This window comes from Alosa pseudoharengus, unplaced genomic scaffold (assembly GCF_046254945.1).
Source record: "Alosa pseudoharengus isolate Yale_2024_CS ecotype anadromous, Long Island Sound unplaced genomic scaffold, YU_APseudo_1.1 YU_APseudo_1.1_scf_12, whole genome shotgun sequence".
NCBI lineage: Eukaryota > Metazoa > Chordata > Actinopteri > Clupeiformes > Clupeidae > Alosa > Alosa pseudoharengus.
This window is the reverse complement of record NW_027468587.1, coordinates 20,961,705-20,986,564: the sequence shown is the minus strand read 5'-3', so window position 1 is coordinate 20,986,564 and position 24,860 is coordinate 20,961,705. Positions and strand designations below refer to the sequence as shown.

Genomic DNA, 24,860 nt, shown 5'->3' with positions numbered 1-24,860 from the left:
CGAATGTTGACATTTTCCGTATTTTGCGTGAGAAACCCGGGAAATCTCCCTTATTTTCATTGTTCAATGTTGACAGAGCTATGGAACGAAAGAGAACGTTATATGGCGACAGAAATCAACAGTCAAACAAGCCACTTTGATTTTTTGCGGTTTTCATTAATACAAAAGATGGGTGACCCTCCCCTCAACAAAGAATAAAAAAGACATGACCCTCCCCTATTTTCCTCCGGTGACCCCGTTTATAAATAACGAACGGTTTTTAGACACACCAAAAATTCAGGAAGTAGATGACTGGGGGAAAAATAAAAAAAATAAAAAAATTGACAATCCCTATATGACCGCTTCGCTAGCGGCGGTCATAATAAGTGGCATGTTATGTGAACTCTAAGTCTAGGCTTCTTTAGCATTCCATCATGATAGCATAATGCTTATTACATGTAGGCTACAGAAGCCTACCTGGCTGCGATGGCACCACTCAGACTAATAGACAGATGTGTCACGTGTTCCAGTGCACTCATTTCAACGGATGTTTATCAGATCACATTCCACCAGTATTCTATAGCAGTAACTACCGTTTCAGTTCTTCAGCTCCTGTACCCTTGAACTGTGTGTGACTAACTGATTTACTGCCAAGCAAATGACTGCCTAGCAGCAAAAAAATAGAGCGACTGCAGAGTGACAGATAAAGGCAGAGAAAAATATATGCCATGGGGTCTCCTGTTTTTATGGCCTGATACTAAATTTCTACAATGTACCTTCCTTCAGTGACCAAATCAGTTTGCACATAAATGTGCAACATCAATAAACTGAAGAACCTTAAACCAAATTTTTCATGAATGACTGCTAAGCGATCACACAAAGTAGTAATTTTAGTAATCGTTCAGGTGTTTTCTAGCATTGAAATGGTCCTGCTTTACCAAAAGTTTAAATTTCTACATTGTATTGAACTTTATTCAAAAACATAACAGTCAACACAAAATACACAGCACAACCAAAATTAAACTGCAGAAACTTTATTTGTCAAAAAGGAGAAAAAAAGAAGAGAAATCCACATCCTCAGGTAAAGACTTGAAAGAAAGAAAAATGGATGGATAGAGAGGGGTGGTGAGGTGGAGAGAAAGGCAGGGTTTGGTTAAAGCGGCTGCAGCAAGTCAGTGGTTGGTATACAGAACCACCACATCGGCCAAGCATTTCTACAGCGCGACAGACACAGACCTGATTCACTTTGGGGGGGGGGGGGGGGGGGGGAGAGAGTGAGAGTGTGAGAGAGAGAGAGAGAGAGAGAGAGAGAGAGGATTATCAAAATTTGAAAATTTACATTTCTTTAAACTTTCAAAGGGGTTTATTGTCGGGCCAAAAGTTCTGACAAAAGTCCTCTGGGGATTTAAAATAATAAAAAAAAAAGTGGATTAACAATGGCACCCAAGAATTGTAAAATGAAAATGAAAATGAAAATAAAAGAGGAAAGGAAAAGCAGCTGGTATTACAGCCACCGTGTTATCGAAGGACAGACTGGTACCAAGTGAGGAGATTCTTCAAGAGACATCTACAAGATATAAGAGACAAGACATAAAAATATTAACCATAGTGGACTTGAGAATTACTAGATGAAAATGTATAACATGAATGAAGACCTGACCTGCACTGAAATTCTACAAAAAAAAAAAACCCATAAACAATACTATATTAACTTATTTGAATTCCCAGGACATTCATGGCATCTCTTCACAGCTACGCTAATTGCTCTGTATTGCTCAGGGCTCTGATGGCCATCCTAGAGTGTGTTCTCATTTGTACTCACAGCTGGCGGGCCGGGCGCCGTATTTTCGCATGATCTGGTCTTGCGTGAATTTCACAAAGGATTCATATTGTTCTGTAACGGTGAGGGTAAAAAGCGTTCAAATGATCAAAAGGTGGGAACAAGCATTTCAATTATATCTACAGTGAAGACAAACACAATTTTCATTTTGACTCCATATTAGTCATGAGGGCAAGCTTTATATACTGTATAACAAATTTGTGACATCCTACAGAGGGAGGGAGGGCCCTCTACTGGTTGTAACGCAATATTGCACAGGCCTATTTCCTGTGGCTGCAAAAGCCATTTAGCAGGGGGAGGAAATGTCTGCCATTCTACCTGCATTTACATGACGAAGGCCCCATAAAGTCTCCACTACACAGCACTCACAATCACCACAAACACACAGTTGAGTTCTCAATAGAGTGAAGGTGAAAAGGAGAGAAAATGGCTTCCCTATTGGCCACCATTTCAGCTTGTTTTACGAGTGAGATTCTGTTCTCCCAGTCCTAAAGGATGCCTGATATGTCTGTGAAAGCTATCTACATACTTGACAGAGGAAACTTACTGACAGAGGATATTGTGATTAGATTTAATTTGATTGTGATTTACAATTTCAATTTATTCAGATTTAATAGTCAATTTGGCAAGATTATTACTGAATACAAACTGTGAAGACCACTAAAGAGGCACACAAAGGCCAGTGTGTAGTCTATATTAAATGCTCTCAAATTGATACACACATGGGTATAGTTGCTTTAACAGCGGGAGAAAAACGTTCCTGAACATTTCCTCCAAGCGTTTGTAGTTAAATGAGAGCAACAACTGATGGAGGGCACTGGTAATTGGACTGCCTTTAAATATTGAAACGAGTTTTAAGGGAGCCTGGGAGAACAACTTCAAATGTTAACCTTCAGGACTTTCACCTTAAAAGAGGCAGAAAGTGGTTTCAGAAACATCAAGTAATGGTGGTGTATTTTCCATTACAACCCGTGCACGTGGGTGTTCCTGTTCCTGGCCTGGAGGCTACTCACCTGCGAGTTTTGTGTTGAGAACCTTTTCGTACTCTTCACGGATCTTCTCCTCGTGGTCCTTTAGCAGGCGCTCACACAGGAAGCCCACCTGTCGCAGCGTGAATGACGGCTGATCTTTCTTCACAGACGAGGCACCTACACAACACACAAACAACAGTAAATGAACCAAATCCACTTCATGAGCCCCTTACACAGACATTCATCATAGTCATCGCTAAGGTGTTTGGTAGAAGCTTTTGTCCAAAGCGACTTTTAAAACAAGCAACCCTGTGTCCCAACGTCACCTGCTTATATACACACACATACAGAAAGAGTGCAGGGCCGTTCGGTCCACAGAGTCCTTGCCATAAATAGATGTACACAGAGGGGCGATTTATTGCCTGCTTTTTGTCATCTCGTGCTGCAGCAACAGCAGAAGCAGCAGCCGCTCAACTCGTCTGCTGCAATGAGGCAGGTCAGATTCCAGCCATGAATCTGCCCCTCCAAGATCCCAATGCAGCTGCCGCCGCCCAGCGCTACAGGCCAGGGAGCCCAGGGCTGTGTGTGTGTGTGTGTGTGTGTGTGTGTGTGGTGGTGGGGGCACACGGCGCCTGCTCAGGACAGGAATGCGTGTGTGCCTGCATGTTTGAGGGTGAGAGCGTGTGCCTGTGTATAGTAAGAGAACTAGTTGTCTCTTAAGAGGGATTTCTTTCGTGGGGTGGAGTCATACATGTAGATGATTAAGGCCCACAATTGCACATAATCAGAGCTGAAATCTTCAGAGTTTATTTATCCTCAGTGAACATGACACTTGACCACCCTAAGCTCAAGTTGCTAGTTCTAAGCAGCCAGGCAGCTACAGCGCTACACTAAAAACCACAAAAGAGCACTGGCATATTAACCAGAATATACGGGCACACACACACAAACACGCTAGTTTGAAAATGCCCTTTGATGGAATATTAATTTAAATCTACCCATGTTCATGCAAATAATTTTGGTATCTTGGTTGGTTGCTCTAACAACTTGGAAATGTGGCAAAAAGCATGGTTTGCACTTCAGGAGCGAAGATGCGATTAATTTATGTATTCAAATCAGAGTAGAATGTCAGGGAATTAATCAATGGGCAAAAGCATTGTAATAGATCCTTAAATGGATGTGAAGAACCCAAAGAAGCAGGTTTTGTGTGCATTGCTGACAAATCAGCAATCGGTGGAATACCCTAAAAGCAAAACAGCTACTCTGATCCAGTCAGTTTCACCTATTTTACTGTCATGGATGAAATTCTAGGACAGAGATTGTTGACGCCATAATGCCGCAGCTACTACTACTGCAAGTCACTGGTTCATATGAAATATGTTAATTAACATTTTGCTGCGCATGTTACATTATATTGCTTTAACCAGAATGGACCTTAAAGGTGCTCTAAGCGATGTTACACGGTTTCTAAGCCAAAACATGTTTTGTCACATACAGCAAACATCTCCTTACGATACGCTATCTGCCTGTCCCCTGATAACACTGAAAAAAAAAAAAAAAAATGCAGTCTCTAGACGGCCCAGGCTCTAAAAACGGTCAAGGCAGTTTTTGTTGCCGTTTTTGGAGTCTGGGCTGTTTACAGAGACTGCGTTTTTTACAGTGTATACAGTGTATTCAGGTGACAGGCAGCTAGCAGATTGTGAGATGTTGGTTTTTTTTAGAAGAAGCATAAAACGGTAACCAAATAACTAAGACTCGTGAAGTTTCCAAAGTGGCGCGGTACCTGCCATAATTCAGCCGCCAATGCAAAAATCTACTCGCCATTGGCGCTAAAAACCTGTAGTTGAGCCAGTCCAGCTGGCTGGCTGACTGACCTGGGGGAGAGCTGGGAGGCATGAGCGCAGGGTTGGGGCTCTGGCCTTCACTGGAGCTGCAGGCTTCGCTTTGGTTGAAGGCCCCCTCCAGCTGCCGTCGCCTCTGGTAGCGGCTATACTCCTGCCGAATGTTCTGGAAGATCTGCTCTGTTTGGGGAAATGGAGACAAAGGAGGACATAGGATGGGAGAGAAAAAAAACGAGAAATTAGAATAAGTATTTTAACAGATTGACTACACAGATTAAATGCAAATCATAGTTTCTCTCATCTGTCAGTGCTCATGACAGGAGGTCAAAGTGCGTGGCCTATTTCATTTGGAGAACTATGCCACTGTTGAGTTCCGTTTTATTGCAGTTGCTGAGCCTTGGCATAAAGCAAGCGATGGACTCAAACACACTGTATCAGCCTACAGGGCACTTCCTGTCTTCAGCTGAGACTGTGTGACTGAGGCGAGCGAAGCAAAGACGCTCTGCTTTCCATTTCCTCTACAAGACATGCCTGCCACCATGACGCAGTTCAGTCTTTTGGCCTACAAACACTAGGCTCAACACTGCACACTTTAGACTACACACCTTGTGGTCCTGTGGATCAACTGTACAGAGCAACCGGTAGAGCGAGCCAAACCGCCACCCAACTTCTCATTCAAGACATTTCAACCATTTTCTATGACTTTAAGGGCCTAATATAATTTCCACAACCCTTCACATCACATACAAAGTTACACACCTGGGTCTTAATTAAAAATAACATGCATTACATTTGTATACGGCTTAATAAACAGTCATAGTTTTTTGGGGGGATTGTTAAGCCTTTAATGTCAGTGGAGAGTGACAGGAAGCAAGTGGGAGAGATGGGATGGCAGGGTTTCCCGCAGAACTTTGCAGTCAAGGCGCCGCCTTGGCAAAACAAGCCTGCCGCAGAACGCATTAAAAAATAAGAAGAAACGTGTCATGAATTGAAAAAAAAATTTGATTTTATAATCTTTACATATGTGATATGCCTCCGAATCAGAGCTAGTGCAGAAAAAAAAAAAAAAATTACACAAATATTTAGAAATATTTGTATACTGTTGTATAGTTTGTTTGGTGTTGTTACTTTGTTCTTTGTTAACTGTTATTTTGAGAAGCTGGTTATTTATTTATAATGTAGTGTTTAATAAATAATTGTTAAATATACAGAGTCTGTAGTGTATCGTACAAACAAGACGCCAACACCCACCACCCACACACCCCCACCGACGGCAACCGATACAAGAACTCCCTACCCCCCACCCCCCACCCCCACTGCTCAGATGGCAACCGATACACCAGACCCCCCCCCCCCCCCCCGGGACCTACGACCTACCACTTGACTAACACATTTCCTGCGGGAAACCCTGGATGGGATCGGGAAATGACCCGGTGCGGAATCGGACCCGGGGGTCCGTGGTCACGTGGATATAGACAGCCGAAGTCACGCCCCTTCCCTTAGCCACCATGGGACCCATCTTTCAAAAAATTATGAACGGCAGTCAATGGCAAAAGAGAAATTATTTTCTGGTCCTGATCGACTTGTGCCTTGAATTACCCATATGATGTTTGTCAATTTTAAAGACAATTTTTCATGTAAAGACATTTGCAGTTTGTTTCGTAACTATTGAATTACAACATTGTGAAAGATCGTAATTCCAACGACTACAAACCCATCATTCGCGCTAGTGACGTTAGCCCATTTACAGCCACACCGGATTGTACAAGCATACCAGCAACAGGTCTTACTTGAGCTTCCCTTGCCAATGAAAATACCATAAATCAGAGGATTAAACACATTTCAGGTAAGTTGTATTAGTCCATAGACTGTACATAAACTACTGTTAAGTGACACATCTAGCAGCAAGATGAAACCGTCAACTAGCATAACAGCTAGTCGTATCGTTCCATTACGTTGCTGACGTACATCGTTCGAGACGAGTCTGTATACGAGTTCTGAATACCCCTACTCAGAGCGCCCCTTTGTGTGCCTGCTTCTTGACCAACATGAGCATATTGCATTATTTTTACTGATGATTACTTTGAATCATCATTTTGGTAAGAAGTCCTGACTCCTGAGCTTGCGAGATGAAACCAAACATTCGCACTTTTGTTCTTCAGTGGTGAGTGCGGACTTGGTCCAGATGAGTAAACAGGAGTTGGTTTTATTCAACAAGCTGCACCATTCTACATCACATTGGGAGTTTTGAATGGCTCACTGAATCACATGTTTCCAGACCTGGGCAGCCCATAAGAACATGCGAGATAAAATGTTCATGACATGGGATCTTTAAGATGGATACAAGCCAGAACCACATTAAGCAAGGCAACCCAATCAGGCCTTCACCCATTATTCTTTAGGCTATGACATGTGGCATGTAGTATCAGCCTCAATATTTCAATTAATTCTTATGCATTTATTGTTTAGGCACAAAAAGGGATTGTGCTTGTGTGTGGGGAGGGTCAAAGAGGTGTAGAGAAACAGAAAGAAACTAACGAGACAGATGCAGCGAAACAGCTGTGCACGCACACAGCTGTGACCATAGCCAGTCTTCAACTCCACCCCCTCTTTCGATTCGACCCCTTTTTTCCCCCCTCAACCTTTTCAAAATAAACATGTTTTGTGGTTTCAGGGGTAAATCCTGCCTCTGAATCAGTGGGGTTTAAAGATAGCTTGAGGGGAATGAGGGGAATGAAAACGAAAAATAGGTCACCAGAACGAACCTGGGGTTTAGCAGAAAGAGAAGCAAGTAAAGGAATGGGTGGGGGGGGGGGGGTCTTATTCCAGGACTGGAGAAGCCAGCTCCACACGGGGGCCTCTATCTGAAGGTGCCGGGGCACATTTATCTTGGGTGGGAACACTTCAAGAGGGAGGCCCTCGCTCCCCACGTCACTGATGGTGGGTGACTAGCAGGAAACATGCACGGGGTGGGGGAGCACCTGATGGGCTCAGATGTCATATTGCGCAAGGAAGGGTCTTTAAATGACAGTCGGAGCAGCTGTGGCCGGGTACCATAATTCTGTTGTCAAAACAAAAGCAAAAGTAAAGGAAGAGACAGTATATTCTGCCAAGCAAACAAAGATTCAGACAAACCTATTTTTTGAACGATCAAAGGACTCAAGCTGAAGTCATCCACATTGTAACAAAGACATCAGCCATTTCAGAACTAGGTCTTAATACTGTACAAATGCATTGGTGTATATCAAGCACACAAAAGGAGCTAATTTATTAGCACAGGCTCCGTGCCTTAAGGATGTGCAGGCTTGGTGAGAGCCACTTGAATGACAGGCCTTCCCCTGCTGCTAAACACCCCCCACCCGCCCATGCCAAGTCACTGGTCTTCAATCCGGGGGTGTCGCCTGGCAACAGTGTCCTTGCAGTGGCAAAACCAAGTGATCAGAGATATTTGCTGAAGACAGAAAGTGGAATAAAAAAAAAAGGGGGACAGTTCTAGACAGGCCTGCAGACAAGACCAACCAATTAAGCAAACAGATGATGGTATGAAAGGAAGCAGAGAGAACGAAACAAACACATACCTACATACACACACACACACGCGCGCGCGCAGAGGCGACCGATTTGGCTTGAGGGGGTGGAGGGTGGGGTCACAAAGGCAGCCTGGCTCATTTCACCCTTCAGTGCTGATGTATACGGCCAGGACTTAGGGCTCCTAAGCTCACAGGAAGCCCATTGCCCAGGTCAACCCAAGTTCTCACACACACACACACACACACACACACACACACACACACACACACACACACACACACACACACACACACACACACACACACACACACACACACACACACACACACACACACACACACACACACACACACACACACACACACACACACACACACACACACACACACACCCCTCATAAAAAGTTTGGGATATCTGGCTTTCGGCTGAAATTTAATGTTTAAGTACAGAAAGTACTGAAACATTGAACTGTTGGAGATGCGCATGCAAAAGTTAATACACCGATTCTAAAATCGTGATTCAGAAACAAGAGTAGAGCGTGAGCGTGAGCCAGGACCAAAAGGGAAGTGGGCTGGGAATCTGGGTTGGGGCTCAGAAGCGGCAGAGATGGGACATGACTTGAGAATTAAATAACACAAAAGGCGTCCCTGGGCTGTTGGCTTTGTGTGGCATGCTGCTGTTGTCAGCACTCTGGCAATGAAGCCATTCAGGATATGAATGACTTGAACAACAAAAAAAAAGCAGTACAGATCTTGTATCAACACGAAATTTTAGGAGACTGAATTCACAGTGAAAGCTTGCCGAGGGCCCATTTATCAAGCTGTACCTTAAAAGGGCTGATCCCTAGGCAAACTTGCCACGTCTGATGCTTCAACGACAACAGTACAACTCCACACAACAGCCACTGACGCTTCACCAGCTTAACTGACAAACTTTGCAAAGAGAGAAAGGTCTAGTGCTCAAAGCTCTGCAGAAGTGAGAACTCCACAGCATTCACAGCTCATGAATAGGGAGGTACAAAGAAGACACAAATCAGACAGGAAGCTGACATGGAGAGGAGAGATAAAAGGAAAAAAACCCAGGTCTGCTTGTTGACATCACACCGCTAGGCCAAGAGAGATGTACAAGTGCTTCAAAACATTATTCCCCTGGCCTGTCTGCTTTGCTCAGCTGTTCTTAGAAGCACTCTCAGTAGAGAAACATGCTTTATCAACAGGTACGCATGCGTCAGAGGCTTGATTGGGTGAGGGAATAGCAAGTGTTGCATTCCCTGGTTGTTGCTGAGGCCACAAAACACAAAATCCCCCAGGCAAGAGGGGTGGGTGGGGGGGTGATGTGATGAGATTGAGTAACTGCCACAGGCATGTGGAGGTGTGGGAAGGAGACTAGGTGTGACCCAACACATGAGCCGCAAGGCAGCTCTGGCAACGCTGGCTTTGAGAGGGGCTTGCATTACGGAGTCTAGTCACGCTGCAGCAAGAAGGCTGGAGCCAGTTTTGACAGTCCAGTAATGATAATGATAGTGTCAGTTAGGCTACCGAGTCTATTTCTCCATCAACTCTCTGACCGGGGGGGGGGGGGTGGGGATGGGAGGTTTGTGGGTTTGAAGGAACTTGCAGAAACACTGCCGTTCTCTATGGGACACAGTGTGCAGTGTGCACGTCGGTGACCAAACTTGGCCAAAACTGCAGAATTACTGTCGAGAGAATGAATGATGAAGTGTCCGTCTTCCGAACAGCAGGATAGGGCTGCCTACTCCCCAGGAAGAGCTTGAGATTATTCAAGTTTTAGAGTGAAAGCAGGGGAGGTTTGTTACCTCTTTCATCAGAGACAACAAAGCTGGCGAGAACAGCTTCCCTTCCTTTCCCGTCTTCAGTCATAGCAGCTAATGCCACTGTCGACACCTCCAAGTGTGACAAATCTCGCATCGCAAGTTTTCCGCATCTTCGCTTGTCCAATCACATTCCCACATCCCCATAAAGGATGGTAGTCTCACTGATTTGGGCATCTCTGCACCTCATCTACAAGTCTAAAAATCACAGCTTTTGTTCTGCAGCATTATCGTTTTGTTTCCAAATCCTATATAAACCTACTCATGTATTTTCCCCACAACACCGGGAGGGGCAAACAAGACTGCCAAAAGAAACATCAGAACTATGTCCCGTTTTACTTTCACTTGGCAACACTTGCCGTTACCACACAGTGCGTGCCCAGGGGTTGGCAGTCTTATGGGGCAGGTCGTAACAGACCCAAGCTCAATTCAAAACGAGTAATTCTCCACCCACCGCACCAATCAAGACAGGGACTTCCCAATTCTTGCTGCTTGCTGAAATGTGGCAACAATGTTTGGCGAAGCACAGAGCTTACAAGATTTGGGCTAAGAGTTTCACATGTTAGCATTCCAAGGGGCTGGAAATCCCAGAAACCCTGAAAGTGAGAAGACCACCAAGGAAGTAGGTGAGGGTGAAAATGTCCTTCAGGATTCATGAAGTCTTTAGTCAGGGTGCACGAAATAGAAAATGGGAAGTGACAAAGAAGTAAAAGGAGAAGCACACAGTGCCTAGAACAGTCCGGTAAATGTGATTTGGGTGTGGGGGGGGGGGGGGCTCTGTGGAGGAGGTGCCTGTCATTAATACACTCGCCAGAGATGAGGATAGGCGAGCTGCTAAAACAAAAGCTGATTGTACTACTGGTGGCCTCCTCCACACACAAAAAAAAAACATGGCCACACATAAGATTTCTTTGAGTCATTGAAATGCCACACATGTCAGAGAGAGCAGGCACACACAACTCAAGAGAAAGCAATGGAATCTTTAGATGAAATGAGGCAGTGAATGGAAGCGTCAAAAGGAAAGCATGCTCTGGGACTGGCATTTGGCATAAGGCGTGAAGAACAGTAAGGATTATAGAGTACTAAAATCAGGCAAAAGGCTGGAGTTTCAGAAAAGCTTAAATCTTACATTTTAACCTGTCCACCTCCATTCAGATATGTTGCAGGATTGTTGAGTGAGGGTTGTAATTAGGATTCATGTAGAGCACGGATTAGTTGCCGTCAAATAGCTCAACCTCTCCGGGAACGGCGCATAATGCGCTTCGCTGGATCCCATGAGAGATAGCCAGGTAATTATCTCTGGTAGCCGTGCCTCACACCAAACCCATTCAAATCCGACAGAGGGAAGCTTTTCAAATGGGTGGGCTGCAGCAGCACGAACAGAAAGGGAGCACAACAATGCCTTTTCGAGCAGGGGAAAACGAGAAGGTACAAAACCCCCAGTCCTTTCCCACACCAGACAATGCAACAGGGCACACGGGTGGGGGAATAAAGGGTTGTGATTTCCCTTTGCTTGGTCAATGGCCGTTAGCCTTCCAAACTTAAACTGAATTTAAAATGCTTTTTGTCAATTGAAAAAAAAAAACATCACGATAAATATACAGATTCTCATTTGATATAAATTATTGGCAAACTCGCGCTTATGGGACCACTAATGGAATAATGACTAGTTGGACACAAGCAAGCCCTCGAACTGCATGATATAAATATATATATATCATTAGCGTTCACTCGAATATGTCAACCTTATGCCATTTCACTTTGACACCTTCAATCCTAAACTTGACAAAAGTGTAAGATGAAACAGTCGTTCTCTTACTTGGCAAGTAGACCAAGTAGTCAAATTGTCTAGCCAAGAAAAGCTATACACGCTAGCTGGACAAGCTAAATGACACCGACTTGAGCTAAGACGACGTGAATTTAAAGAACATTTGATTGGCGAGGCAAATGGAGTTGGCAAACACACAACATGATGAAGCTGCTTTTTGGTAATCCCAAAACAAAAACTAGCCTCTCCACAATCATGAAATGTGGTTCAAAGAGTAGCCTAGAATTTAAAATGCGACACACGCCGGCATGAGGAGGAGTCTACACCCAACCCCCATCGATAAAGCAGACACAGCGGCTAACATATAACCAATATTAGCTAGCGACTCGGTCCCTTACATGCCATCAGATCAGAGACAAAGGATCATCCAATTCTCAGAAACCTAGACCAAAACAAATAACATTGACAAGATGTGCCGTAACTAAACCATATTCAACACCCTGGCGTGACCCTCCTTATTGATCATACCTTAATGGCGACTGAAGCATTAGCTGGCTAACCAGCAGCTAGCTAGATACCAACAATCCACATGACACAATGTTATCTTTCCATAAACATGGTGCGTTATGCCTGTTCGCAGAGGTGCCAATTGCTTGCGTTTGTAAGCTTGTCGATATTAACGTAACTGAGGTTGGCATAACGATTAAACGTTAAGTCTTCAGGGCGTTATCTGCATCTTGTTAATCGTTTTAAGTTAACATTCACGTTAACGTTAATGTCTAGCTGACTGGATAGCAAGCAACGCTGACCTGTCGAAATCAAAGCAACTCACGTTAACCTTAAATTAATCCATCCCTGAATAATGATGGTAAATCGCGTAGCAGCTATATTACCTAGTGTTGAGCTAATGTTATTTTGCTATCTTCTATACAGCCTCGTTTGATTGTATGTCGGTTTGCCATTGTTAGACAATGGGGTTAAATGTTAACATCAAGGCAGCTAGTTTTAACTTATATGTAACGTTAAGTTTATGTTACCGTTAGCACATTTGGAAGGAGCGGCACCCAAGCACACATCTAATGGCTAATGTAAAAAGGTATCGTTAACATTAGCTCGGTGGCTAAACTAAACTTAACGTTACCTTTCCAACAGATTAACGACAATGCACAGAAATTGGTCAAATTAATGGCCGTATCCAGGGGTTGTATGTTATCGCTAGTGCTAACGCAAATTAAGGTTGGCTGGCGTGGCTAACGTTCACGTTATCGTTCGTTAGAGGATCACTTCCCAACACACATAAACTGTACGTTATTTCAAGGGAACACTTTTAGCATGCTTTACTACGTTAACGTTCCATTGCCTTGTTCTTGTTAGCCAACTGGTCTACATTAGCGACCGACCCCCTACTTCCTCTTGCTCGTGCTAACGTTAACCAGAGAATGTCTCTGCGTTAACCTAGCGTAATAGCTAAAGCTAGCGTTAGCTCCACTCCACCCAGCCCCCTCCCCCATATCGGCTAATGTTGGTTAAAATTCTATTAAACATCTTACCAGGAGTAAGCCTCTGTTCTCCTCCCATGGTCTGCGGTGACATAGAAAGCGACGGACTGTCTGTTGACGGCCGAAGATTGCATCTTTGAGGAGACGGAGTGCCAGGGGTCCCCGGTAATGGACTGCACCTTCTTCGTTTAGGAGACTGAGGACTGAGCAGGGCCTCAAACTCCATGGAACGTTTTAACGTTGCTCCACACGCCATAGTTGCTAAAAATGAAGTTAGAAAAACAAAGAACTTGTAAAGATATCCAGCAATGTACAAAGAATGTCCAGGAGGTAAAATAATTGATTGCTAGTCCAAATTTCAGCGACGTTTCCCCTGAACAACCACCCTTGACGCCGGGTTGGTTTGCCAACTGCCAAAGCTTCTATCAAAATCCCGACGTCACAATGGGAGACTGTACCATTATACCAATAAGGGGAATGCCGCATACATTTATTTAACCGCACTATTTATTCATTGGTATAATTACTTACAACGGCTCGATTACTTTCACAAATACTGTATGTGAATGTAGCATGAATTGATAGAAGCAAGTATGTAAGAAAAATCCCTACGTTCTAATTATCTAATTTTTTTATGTCCCCTACAGTATTGACAGAATCTTTTAAATCTAGCTAACTCAAACTAGTTACAAGTTAGCTGGTTGTTGTATTTACTCAAATGAGCAGATCAATTAATTAGCTGGTTAGCATCAAACCACAGAGATTAATTAGGCAACTATGTATCTTTATATGTTAATTATACACAAAGGAGAATTTCATTCTGTGTCTAATAGGAGCGGCCTCTAAAACAGTATACCGTTTTTGTTGTTTATTATCAAAATCCATGGACGACAGTCTGTCATGATCTTTATTTAGCCTACTTCCACGTATTTCAACACATTTCACATCAGTTTATAACATTTACCTTCCGATTCGCTCTCTTCTTCCATTGTCACTAGCCATTTGTAAAATTTCAACTGATTACTGTATTAGGCAACATATTTAATTTATATGACTAGGCTATATTTCCACTGTTCGCACTGAAATATTTCTTGAACAACTTACTGTTATGATGTGTGTGTGTATCCAAAACATTGTCATTGCCATTGTGACAGTACTCAGGGGTCAAAGGTGAATTGATGCTGTATGCTGACAGATGCTTTTGTCAAAAGCAATTACATAAAGATCACTTTAACATTAAAATGAACAGCTTCTGGTAAAATCAAATAGCATAAAAATACTAATATTCTTAATAGATTAAATCGAATTTAACAGAAAAATAACATTAACATTAACCATAACCATATACAAACTAAGGGGAAAAAGGACTGTCTTTGGACAGTTTTTAGACGGTTTTTGAAGATCCCAAAGCTATAACAAAGAGCATTAGGTAAATAATTCCACCAATGAGGAGTCAATGAACTGAATAATGAAATTAAGAAAGTGCAGATCCAGTGAGTGTCCATATAGGCCAGAGTGAGTCATTTGAATTTAATTCTGGCTGCCATATGAAGCCATGAAGAGTAACCAACAGATTAATTAAGATTAAATTGGACAGATTAAAGACCAGATAGGTTGTTGCATTCTGAATCATCTGTAATGGTCTCACTACGGAAGCAGGTAGGCAAGCTAACAATACATTGCAATAGTCAAGTTTGGATAGAACCAAGGCCTGCACAGGATGTTGTATGACATATTGTGTTAGATAAGGTCAGATCTTCTGATCATTGTATAGGATAATAAACCATCACTTGACTTGGTGACTGAGTGCTCAGAGAAATGTAGTCGGTCATTGATTGTGACACCCAAGTTATGTATTGTTTTAGCAGGAGTCAGTGAAGATGAGCCACACATGGTGCTGATTTATTGGGGAATAGATGAGAATACCAAAATATCATTTTTGGAGAGATTGAATTAAAGGTGTCAATCTTTCATCCAGACTGAAGTATCCCACACAAAAATCCATGCAGAAATAGTGGTCAGATGGGAAAGACAGGTAAAGTTGAGAATTTTCCACTAACATTGATATGCAAATCTGTGGAGGCAAAATATACTGCTCAAAGTATTAAGTAAACTTAAGTAAACACTTCAATCATACACTGGATCAGTACTCTGACACTGTTTGGTTCTGAGCACAAGTAAAACTTTTGAGGCGAGTGTTTTATTTTGCAAGAACTGTCAGACATTCTGTGAATGTATATAGTTTGAGAATGGAGAAAAGGGTGGAAGGTTTCAAAAATTTTTTTTAACAATTGTGGAAAACTGTAAGTGTTCCCTTAATTTTTTTGAGCAGTGTATTTCACCTAAGGAAGTGGTGTAAATGGAGAAACAGAGTAGTAACACAAGTACTTAAATTCATGAGGTAGCCTCCACCTGAGGTTACCTTTCCATACCTTTCCTTAAGACACACTGACCGTCCTTAGAGGTAGGAGGCAAACCAATTAAACAAACCATTGCAAGGATGCAAACCAATTAAGAAGCAAAGGGCCTTCTCCCTGTGGACAGTGAAGTACTGTAGTTGACGGCGGTGGTAGAGATTTGAGAAGAGACTTGAAAGTAGAAAATATCAAAGTGGTGCAGAAAAGTTTTGATGCAGACCAAATACAAACCTTAGGCAGTAGCCATGTGTTACCATGTCAATTGCTTCTTCTTATAAATGTGTTCCATAAGGAGCCAAATGGCATCATATCTGTAAAACGTAGTTTGAAGTGACAACATGTCTGATAAGTAGTTGTATAGGCTATTAGCCTACTATTCTTTTAATAAAGAGCACAAATCCAGGTCAGTCTCGACACTTGTTTACAAGTTTGCATTTTAACAGTGTCTAATTATAATTTTTTCAGTAGAATCATATCTAGTATAACCAGCTGGACTTACACCTGAGACTAACAACCCATTATTTCTATTGACAGACACAATAATTAGGCCAGTGGTTCTGAAACTTTTTGTCAGGCGACACCCCCAAAAAACATGGGCCAAGTCTTGCGACCCCCTTCTCTCTAACCGGCGGAATTTGGTTTCAAAATGTTGCGAGATGGGCATTGGAAGTAAAGGCAGAAAATGTCTTCTCTCATAGGCAGGCTATGTCATCACCAAAGGCATTATGTCAATGGCAGCCTTTGATTAAAAACCTTTAGAAAATGTTTTTAATCCAGACCGCAAATCTTATCATGACCCCTCCATTATTTTTGGCGACCCCCAGTTTAAGAACCACTGAAATAGATCACGCTGTCCATTTTTTCTTTTCTTATGTTATTGTCATCCATAGAATCCAGTACTGCCGTGCCAAGAGCTTCTCGTTGGACATAATAGTATTCGATCATTCTATGTAGTCACACCTATGTACCATAAAACAGCCTATATACAGAAAAGCTTTGCAGTTAAAGCCTTACAGACAACCTTGAAAACATTCTTATTTTACACACACACAAAGATCACTACACACACATTGTGACACACAATCTAGAAAGGGAAAGGTCAGTTTTAAAACAGTGCCATAGGTCAGAGGGGTGTATGGTTTTCCTTGTAAATCAAATGAAGCCCTAACCTCAGGCTTCAATGAAAACTCTTGCAGGGTGGACTGATCTAGAAAGGACATTGGCATTTAGTGACATCTGCACATTTCAAACACACACTGAAATCTAAAAATACACATACATTTTTTTTGTCATACAATATACAGTGTTTCCCATACATTGACTTATTTGTGGCGGTCCACCACAATATCAACACTGACCACCACACAATGATTTTCTATGTTTTACTACTTAAACTGGATGAAATCCTTTCATTGTAGAGCTATGTGCACCTTTGCACAGCCTCTCCTTGTGTCTCTGTCCCTCAACAAACATGCATGCACGTTTAAAGAAAACATTAAAAATCCTGCAAGGATTGTTGTTGGCAGAGAAGACGACTGGCTAAATCGTGATTAAATCTGTTAGCATCATAACCACGTCGCGCAAATTTGTTCAAAACTGTAAACACCCCCGTCATCTACCACCACAAATAGAATTCAATTCTGTGGGAAACATTGATATATAATAGTCAGTATGGAATTATTTGATTACACTGATGAAGACATGAAATGCATTTGAATGGGATGTGATAGTGTCAAGACACTGCATAATAATGCAGTTATTAACAAGAAATGAAATCACACTCTAAGTCTGATGCTAAACATTGTTGTGAGAGGCATGGTGTGTTATTATATTTTCCATTTCCTGTATTAATATAACAAATGATAAATAGAATGTTTTACAATAAGCTGTAACAGCTTTCTTAAATATAATTAACAATCTTTCTATCTTGAGAGGTCATACTGCTACAATCTCACAACTTAAAGTTCCCCTAACATTTTCAGTTGTTTGTTAACAAAATCAATATTTCCCATTCATAAATGTGGCCCCATTCTTGTTTAGTTACGACCACCACCAAATCGAAGCATACCTATAGGCTTAGAAATCCTCATTTATATCTACATAGTGCAGTGTCGACTCAGCTGTACGTGCGCCATTTTAAAATAACGGTGGCCTGCAAGGGACATATGCGAAATACACCTTAGTCAAAGATGGTTGATTACGAAGATACTTCCTGAGAGGCCATTTACTGTCCCTGGGAATGTATGCAAATATGTTAGCAGTAGTACACGCCCCGCACATTTATGCAGTGATCGGGCTCCCTTTTTAACATTGAGGTCTATGGCAGAATCCAATAATGTCCCAGAATTTGTCAAAGCCTTATTTTTCTGAGCAATGGATGTACATTTCGGACACGGTATCATGATCTCCATACCCTCCTCCCCATTTCAGGAGAATGTCGTGACAGTATGACCCTCCAGCATTAATGAAGGTGTACACCAAGTTTGTTTTGTACTCCAGCTTCTGTCTGGCGTGGAACCGAGGCGTTCAAACGTCAGTCATACGTCAGTGACACGCTACTTCGCAGGCGGGAACTGAACCAAAGCCCGTCTCTGACTGAACTCCACTTTGCCCTCATAGACATTAACTAGGACGACCCATCTTGCTACGCATTAATTATCTTTGCCTCAGTCTTTGGCGTCTGCATGCATAGAAAAAACATTAGCTTGGATTCATCTGCAGAATTTCCCTACATTCAACAATGTAAGTTACGAACCCATAACTGTTCCCATTCACACGTTAGCTAGCTCGGTTAACAGGCAAAATTAAACTATTTATTCCTTGTGTTTCATTGGCATCACACACAAGCAATGGCAATAAATTAGTACACAAAATTATATTAATATGTTGTTATAGAAGTATATACTCTTTTGATCCCGTGAGGGAAATTTGGTCTCTGCATTTATCCGTGAATTAGTGAAACACACAGTGAGGAGAAGCACACACTAAACCCGGCGCAGTGAGCTGCCTGCAACAACAGCGGTGCTCGGGGAGCAGTGAGAGGTTAGGTGCTGTGCCTACTGGTCGGGGTTCGAACCGGCAACCCTCCGGTTACAAGTCCGAAGCGCTAACCAGTAGGCCACGGCTGCCCCAATTGTTATTGCTTATTCAGAGAGTTTATGTTATGACGTGCCTAGGAGTAGTAACTAGTAACTAGTGCCAGTTTTGATGTGTGACGGTTACCGTAGTTGTAAACGAGGCAGCGCTTGAGACGTTAGTTGCTATATAACTCCTAACCACAGATGGGAGAATTTCTTACACAGTAGGGCTTTAAAGCAGCACTAAAGAAGATTTGCTCTCTGGGTCCCCCTACAATTAAAGGTGCTGTAAGCGATGTTAGGTAAGGTCACTTCTGTTGACGTTCAAACAAAACAGAGAGCTAGCTCGCTACTCCCTCCCCCTCCCTCCTGTGCAATTGAAACTTTCCTAAACGTGCATCTCGTCGGTGATTGGCGGGAACAGTTTGTTATGTTTTTATGGTCTAGGGTGAACCAAGTTCTTTTTGTTGCCGTTTTTGGAGTCTGGGCTGTCCACAGAGACCGCATTTTCTTTTACAGTGTATTCAGGGCACAGCCAGCTAGCGGATGGTGAGGTGATGCTTGCTGTATGTGACAAAAATGTTTTAGCTTAGAAACAGCGTAATATCGCTTAGAGCACCTTTAAGAAGCGCAATAATAAATTAACTAAATGTGCGTCTTTGCTATAAACTATAACGTCCAATACAATATAGAGAGAATGCACTAACAGCAGTCTGTAGAAACAGAGATCCATATCTTTGAACTCTACAGTCTTTAGCATAGCAGCTCATTTTGATTTCCGAGGGGGCCGGCACTGTATCTACCTGAACAGCAGTTCACCCTATTAAGAGTTTTATGATTTTGATGGAACATAATTTTAAGGTAAAAAAACTCTTTAGGGGGCCTTTCAGAGGTGCTCTATGTGTACTTACCTTGTAAAAGTTCTTGATAATGTGTCAAAAAAAAATCATGAACTCCTTGTATAGTCTGTGAAGTGGAATATACTTTTGATTGACTACTTGACCTCAGTATTTATTGTATCTACTATAATGTGCCTTTTGTCTTACTGAAAACAGATTGCTATAATTAAAACAAACAAAACAAACACACACACACACACACACACACACACACACACACACACACACAAAAGCCATTAGAAAAAAAATGTTCCTCACATTAATATGAACCTTATTGCTCAGCTGTGTTGTGCTGTCTCTGGTCTACCTCTTTACACACAGACACAGTATACCTGCCCATTCTTTCCTCATTGTCCACACTTGAGCTACAGTTGCTCCTCTCTTCCCTGCACTGATCATCTGCGCCACTTCTGGACCTCCATGACCCACAGAGCCGCCCTAACATCTGACACAGCTCCCCTCTCAAGTCCCTGCAGCGCAGTGCGTACAACAGGGGGTTGACAGAGGAGTTCACCAGACAGAGGGTGCTGCAGAAGGCGAACGCCCTCTGCTGGTCGGGGCGCAGGTTCACAGACACATCGGCGAGCATGAAGGAGAGAGCCGGCAGCCAGCAGCCCACCATGATCACCAGGATGAGACCCAGCGTCCGCGCCAGGTGGATGTCCATCCGCAGGCGCGCCTGCCCTTGCAAGCCAGTGACCGACGCCTCATGTTGGTGGGCTTTCCACAGGATCAAAGTGTAGGACACGATGATGAGCAGGAGAACCACCAGGATGAAGCTGACCCAGCAGGCCAGGTAGCGGTGGTCCACATAGGGGAAGAGGTTGGAGCAGGGAGGGCTAAGCTTAGTCGGGCACCTCCAACCCATCAGTGGTAAGAAGGAGATGACAGCAGTGACAGTCCACAGAGCCAGTAGCCCCAGCAATGCTCGCTGTCGCGTCATCAGCACCTTGTAAATGGGCGCCTGGTAGATGCAGAGGTAGCGGTCCAGTGCCGTGAGGAGCAGGCTGCCCACGGAGCCTGTGAAGGACATGGTCACACCCCCGAGCTTGAAAAGGTAGGCAGCTGGAGTGTCGTGCCGACAGAAGAGGTGGAAGTCGAGAAAGCTGATGGTGAAGAAGCAACTGGCGAAGGCGTCGGCCAGTGCCAGGCTGGCGATGAACAGGTAGGAGGGCCGTCGGCGTAGTGTGGCACTGGAGCAGATTATGCCTAGCACCAGGATGTTCTCCAGGAGAGTGATGGGACCAGTCAGGAAGAGGATAGAGCCGATGGCCATCCGCTCTGTCTGGTTGAGCACATAGTACCTCTCCAGTGATCCATTCCCTGAGGCAATGTGTGATTGAAAAGAAGGATGTCAAAAAAAGTTCAAATCACACATTATTTCACAACTTGTGAAAGTATTATTTCACATAATACTAATAACATATAATACATAATACTAAAAACACATAATACATAAAACTAACTAGACAAAATATGACCGCCGCCCAGTCCTGCACATTCTTTTCGCGCAAAAAAAAATCACACTTGTCAATTTTTCTCCATCTCCCACATCCCCTACTCTTGCAACTTTTATGTAAATTAATGTGTGCATGTGTGCTTCTCTGTGTGTGTGTTTTCACTTGTACGTGTGTGTGTGGGGGGTAATGGTGTGTGTGTGTGTATCTGCTTGCCTGCATGTGTGTGTGTGTTTTATGTGTCTGTCCATGTGTGTGTGTTCATGGGGTGTGTGTGTGTTTATGTGAGTGTGTGCATGTGTGTGTGCCTGCTTGCCTGCATGTGTGTGTTTTTATGTGTGTGTGCGTGTTTGTGGGTGTGTTTATGTGTGTGTGCATGTGGGTGTGTTTGTGTTTATGTGTGTGTGCATGGCGTGCTTGTGTGCAGGCCTGTGTGTGTGTGGTTTGTGTGTGCGTGCGAGTCTGTGCGTGCATGTGAGTGCATGTCTACTGTGTGTGTATGTGTGTGTGTGTTTATGCATGTGTTTGTGGCCACTCTGATGGTGTCAACAACACGCATGTCTATCTTCTTTGGAACAGAGTAAGCAATTGCTTTTAAAACCTTTGTTTACAAGAAAGATGTGTTTGCTGTACTTCCGAAAAGATTCAGAAAGAGTTTAATGTACCAATTTAAATTGAATTTTGTTGCTTGGAGAGTGGAGGTGAACTGTATGCAGGGTCCCAGATCAATTCTCTTGGTCAAGACATGGATTTATGCACTTGTCAGTACAATGATAGTACTTCTCCACATCGGCCTTTGAAGCATTTCAATTCCAGTTGAGTGTGTGCAATGTTGTGAGGGTTCATATGGCAACAAATTATGTTTTGTTCCAGACACACTGGACTAAATGAAATTAATATATTTACCTACAGGCGCCGCGGGGGAGCAGTCATTAAGCCATGATGATGTGACCTCCAATGAATTTTCTGTGGTATCCTATAGTATCGGAATAGAATTGCATTGCTTAGTTATAGCATAAATAGCTAAATACAACCATTTCTAATCGTTTATTTGTATACTGCTGCAGATGAAAAGAGAGCCAAATAATAAAAAAATACGCTATAAATACATGTCCAAGAATCCATGTAGCATTTTCAAATAAATTCAAACAAACATTTTTATTATTATTATTTGTATTATTATTTTTAACATTGAGTTGGAAGCTCAGAGGGGTATTTCACAAAACCTAAGGGATTAAGCTGTGATTTTTAGGTTATCCTGGATGAATAGCCTTGACTTGGTTTCACAAAAGAGAGGGCACATAAGTTACCATGGGGATTTATTCTCTGCACCTAGCCTGGTCGGGAGGTATTTTCAACTATAATATTATGGTATATCATACTATGTGCATCTTTGCAGTGGCAAGCGCTTTCTTAATGATGTTGCGTGCCCAGACAAGGAAGCACTCGTGGGTGCATACGTAAATTTGCATTCAGTTGCTCTAGCACGCCTACTTCTGCTGTATTACAGAAATAGCCATGATTCCCCATTCCAAAAAGGATAACTTTGCCCTCATTGTATATATGAAAAGCGGTTATTCGCTTTGTGTTAATGACGCTATTTCCCGCGTCTTTTTTATTCCAACCGTGGGCACTTTGGAGCAGAAACGAGCTAGTTGAGCTAGGATGACCAGACAACGCTATGTCAAACCTCGCTTTTTCACTTATCTTGGATGTCTTAATTCTGCCTTTGTGAAATACCCCTCAGATATGGTAAACGTGCATTTCCTCATTTTTACCCCACTTTGATTGAAAAGTGTTTCAGTGACCAAAAAAAAAGCATTGACCTTCAGCTCAGCCTCCATTGCTACATGAAGATTTAGCAAAATCAGTGGCCATATCATCTTTGGTTTTTGGTCTTTCTGCATTGCTTTTAGGATTCAATAAAGGTGAGTCACACCACTCGGTTCCCTGAAGTGTGCTTTTAGCAGATGTGAGGTGACGAAACATGCATGGCTGCTGGAAGCTCCTCAGGGGCCTCAGTGGTGTTAGGTTGATGGATACCTAAGAGTATTTTAGACATAGTTCAAAGGCATGGCTTTTAGCAGGATTGCTCCAGGTCTGTCGGTTTCAACCTTCCATCAGTCGAGAATAGGCTGGTGGACACCAATCCGGAGTTCATTCTCCATAATGATGATCAGACTGAGCTGGACTACAGAGGCCTGTGTCAAAGTGAACAATCATATATATTGGCTGAATAGGTGGCACATATGCTGTCTGACATCGGGTCAGTGAAAAATTATTAAAAATGAAAAATGAGCTCTCACAGTCTAAAGGCTTCTCCCTGGTGGACAAATGCAAAAGCATTTCAAAATGACGAACGTGAGTCAAATTCCAGGTTCATTCAAAGCACAGGGGAGACTCACATATTGCTGTTGAGGAATTGCAGGGTATGCACCTCTCTAAAAGCAGTCTATATTGCTTTTAAAGAAGGGGCAACGTGAAGGCATTATACTAAGTTAGGTGGATGGATGGATAGAGACAGATGCAGTTGCATTCAAAAATATCAACACACAATAACACAGCACTGAAGAGATAGTTTGGTCATAAGAACCACTGTGAGCTGTGACCATGATATATGCACCAGTGGAGGTACAAATGCAAGGAGCAAGAACAATATTGTAAATTATACAATTATAAGTTGGAGATAAGAAATATGTACGTGTATATATATATATATATATATATGTTCTCAGGGCAATTCCGCGCATCACTGTCACGTCCATAACGCCAACACAATGCCATATTATTTAGTTGCCGTTATGGACGTGACAGTTTTGCGTGGAATTGCTCCTAATTTAATTCACATTGTATCAAAACCCAAGAATGTTTCATATTGTTGACTTTGGATTAAACGTGTTTGCTAAATGAAATGTAAATGTTGGAAAAAAATGCTTTGTAACACAATTTTGCATGTCATCTTCCCCTGTTCCTTTTTTGTCATCTTCACTGTTGCAGCTGCACGTCCATTTAGTCGGCTACAACTGCATTTCATAACCAGGAAGACCTTTTATGCAACTCTGAACAACTAAACTGAACAACTGTAAATGTTCTATAAGACAGAGAGGATGATAATCTATAAAAATGCAAACTTAGTTGTACTTCAGGAAATGGAATCTTATAAAAAAGACACTGTGGTTAGATCAGGCTGACAGCAGTTAGAGGGAGTCCTCTCTCTGGTTTCATCACAGGAAACCAAATCACTATGTTTGCATGCAATGAAGAAGCACACAAATATTGTTATTATTTACAAATAAACAAAACAATAATGTCAATATCATCAATCCAAACCACTTACATGATCATTATACAAATAGAGAAGAAGCAATAATGCATCAGTTATTAATACAACTTACCATGACTGAGATGGCTTCACTTTTGTTCGTGTTTGACTTGTAATACTTCTGTTTAATAAGAAACTGACTTACACAATCAATATCCAGCTCATATATTGACAGCAGTACACTGCTCTGACTGCAAGACAACTTCACGCCCCAGTTACTATCGACATCATGAGAGTGGAGAGGAGGGGACAGATGAGGGGAGGAGTGATGGCAAAGAAAAAAGGGTACAAAATGGCCTCTCTATAAGCAGCAATCCCCCTCTCTTTTCTGTAGATAAACCCTAACATTAACACACTCCTTCATATAGTTACATCTCAACCTGGAGAAATACACATCCAAAAGCCCCCTAAACTTTTTCAAACCTCCT

At 42.5% G+C, this 24,860-nt stretch overlaps 2 protein-coding genes across 5 annotated transcripts; both read right to left on the bottom strand.

Moving 5' to 3' along the window:
* Positions 1 to 997: 997 nt before the first annotated feature.
* On the bottom strand, positions 998 to 13,662 carry akirin1 (akirin 1). Of its 2 annotated transcripts, XM_076280454.1 has the most exons (5): positions 13,312 to 13,662; positions 4,665 to 4,811; positions 2,833 to 2,967; positions 1,802 to 1,873; positions 998 to 1,546 (listed from the first exon to the last, which is right to left on the bottom strand). In XM_076280454.1, exons 1-5 carry the CDS (start codon positions 13,514 to 13,516, stop codon positions 1,536 to 1,538), a joined length of 570 nt encoding a protein of 189 aa, XP_076136569.1. In that variant the 5' UTR covers positions 13,517 to 13,662; the 3' UTR covers positions 998 to 1,535. The 2 variants fall into 2 exon arrangements, with proteins under 2 accessions (XP_076136569.1, XP_076136570.1); XM_076280455.1 differs by lacking the exon at positions 1,802 to 1,873.
* Positions 13,663 to 16,018: 2,356 nt separating this feature from the next.
* cnr2 (cannabinoid receptor 2) lies at positions 16,019 to 24,602 on the bottom strand. Of its 3 annotated transcripts, none has more exons than XM_076280452.1 (3): positions 24,506 to 24,602; positions 22,017 to 22,086; positions 16,019 to 20,976 (listed from the first exon to the last, which is right to left on the bottom strand). In XM_076280452.1, exons 1-3 carry the CDS (start codon positions 24,506 to 24,508, stop codon positions 19,925 to 19,927), a joined length of 1,125 nt encoding a protein of 374 aa, XP_076136567.1. In that variant the 5' UTR covers positions 24,509 to 24,602; the 3' UTR covers positions 16,019 to 19,924. The 3 variants fall into 3 exon arrangements, with proteins under 3 accessions (XP_076136567.1, XP_076136566.1, XP_076136568.1); XM_076280451.1 differs by lacking the exon at positions 24,506 to 24,602 and adding an exon at positions 22,937 to 23,714; XM_076280453.1 differs by lacking the exon at positions 24,506 to 24,602 and having other exon boundaries at positions 22,021 to 22,259.
* Positions 24,603 to 24,860: the final 258 nt, after the last annotated feature.

Bases quoted from the DNA above. Each gene is read 5' to 3' on its own strand.
- akirin1 (XM_076280454.1), bottom strand. From the start codon at position 13,516: ATGGCGTGTGGAGCAACGTTAAAACGTTCCATGGAGTTTGAGGCCCTG. The intron at 4,812-13,311 runs GTAAGATGTTTA...TTCCCCAAACAG, and splicing joins AGAACAGAGGCTTACTCCTG to AGCAGATCTTCCAGAACATT. The intron at 2,968-4,664 runs GTCAGTCAGCCA...TGTGTTGTGTAG, and splicing joins GCCTCCCAGCTCTCCCCCAG to GTGCCTCGTCTGTGAAGAAA.
- cnr2 (XM_076280451.1), bottom strand. From the start codon at position 23,017: ATGCAGAAAGACCAAAAACCAAAGATGATATGGCCACTGATTTTGCTA. The intron at 22,087-22,936 runs GTCAATGCTTTT...CCGATACTATAG, and splicing joins CAATGGAGGCTGAGCTGAAG to GATACCACAGAAAATTCATT. The intron at 20,977-22,016 runs GTAAATATATTA...ACATTGCCTCAG, and splicing joins CTCCCCCGCGGCGCCTGTAG to GGAATGGATCACTGGAGAGG.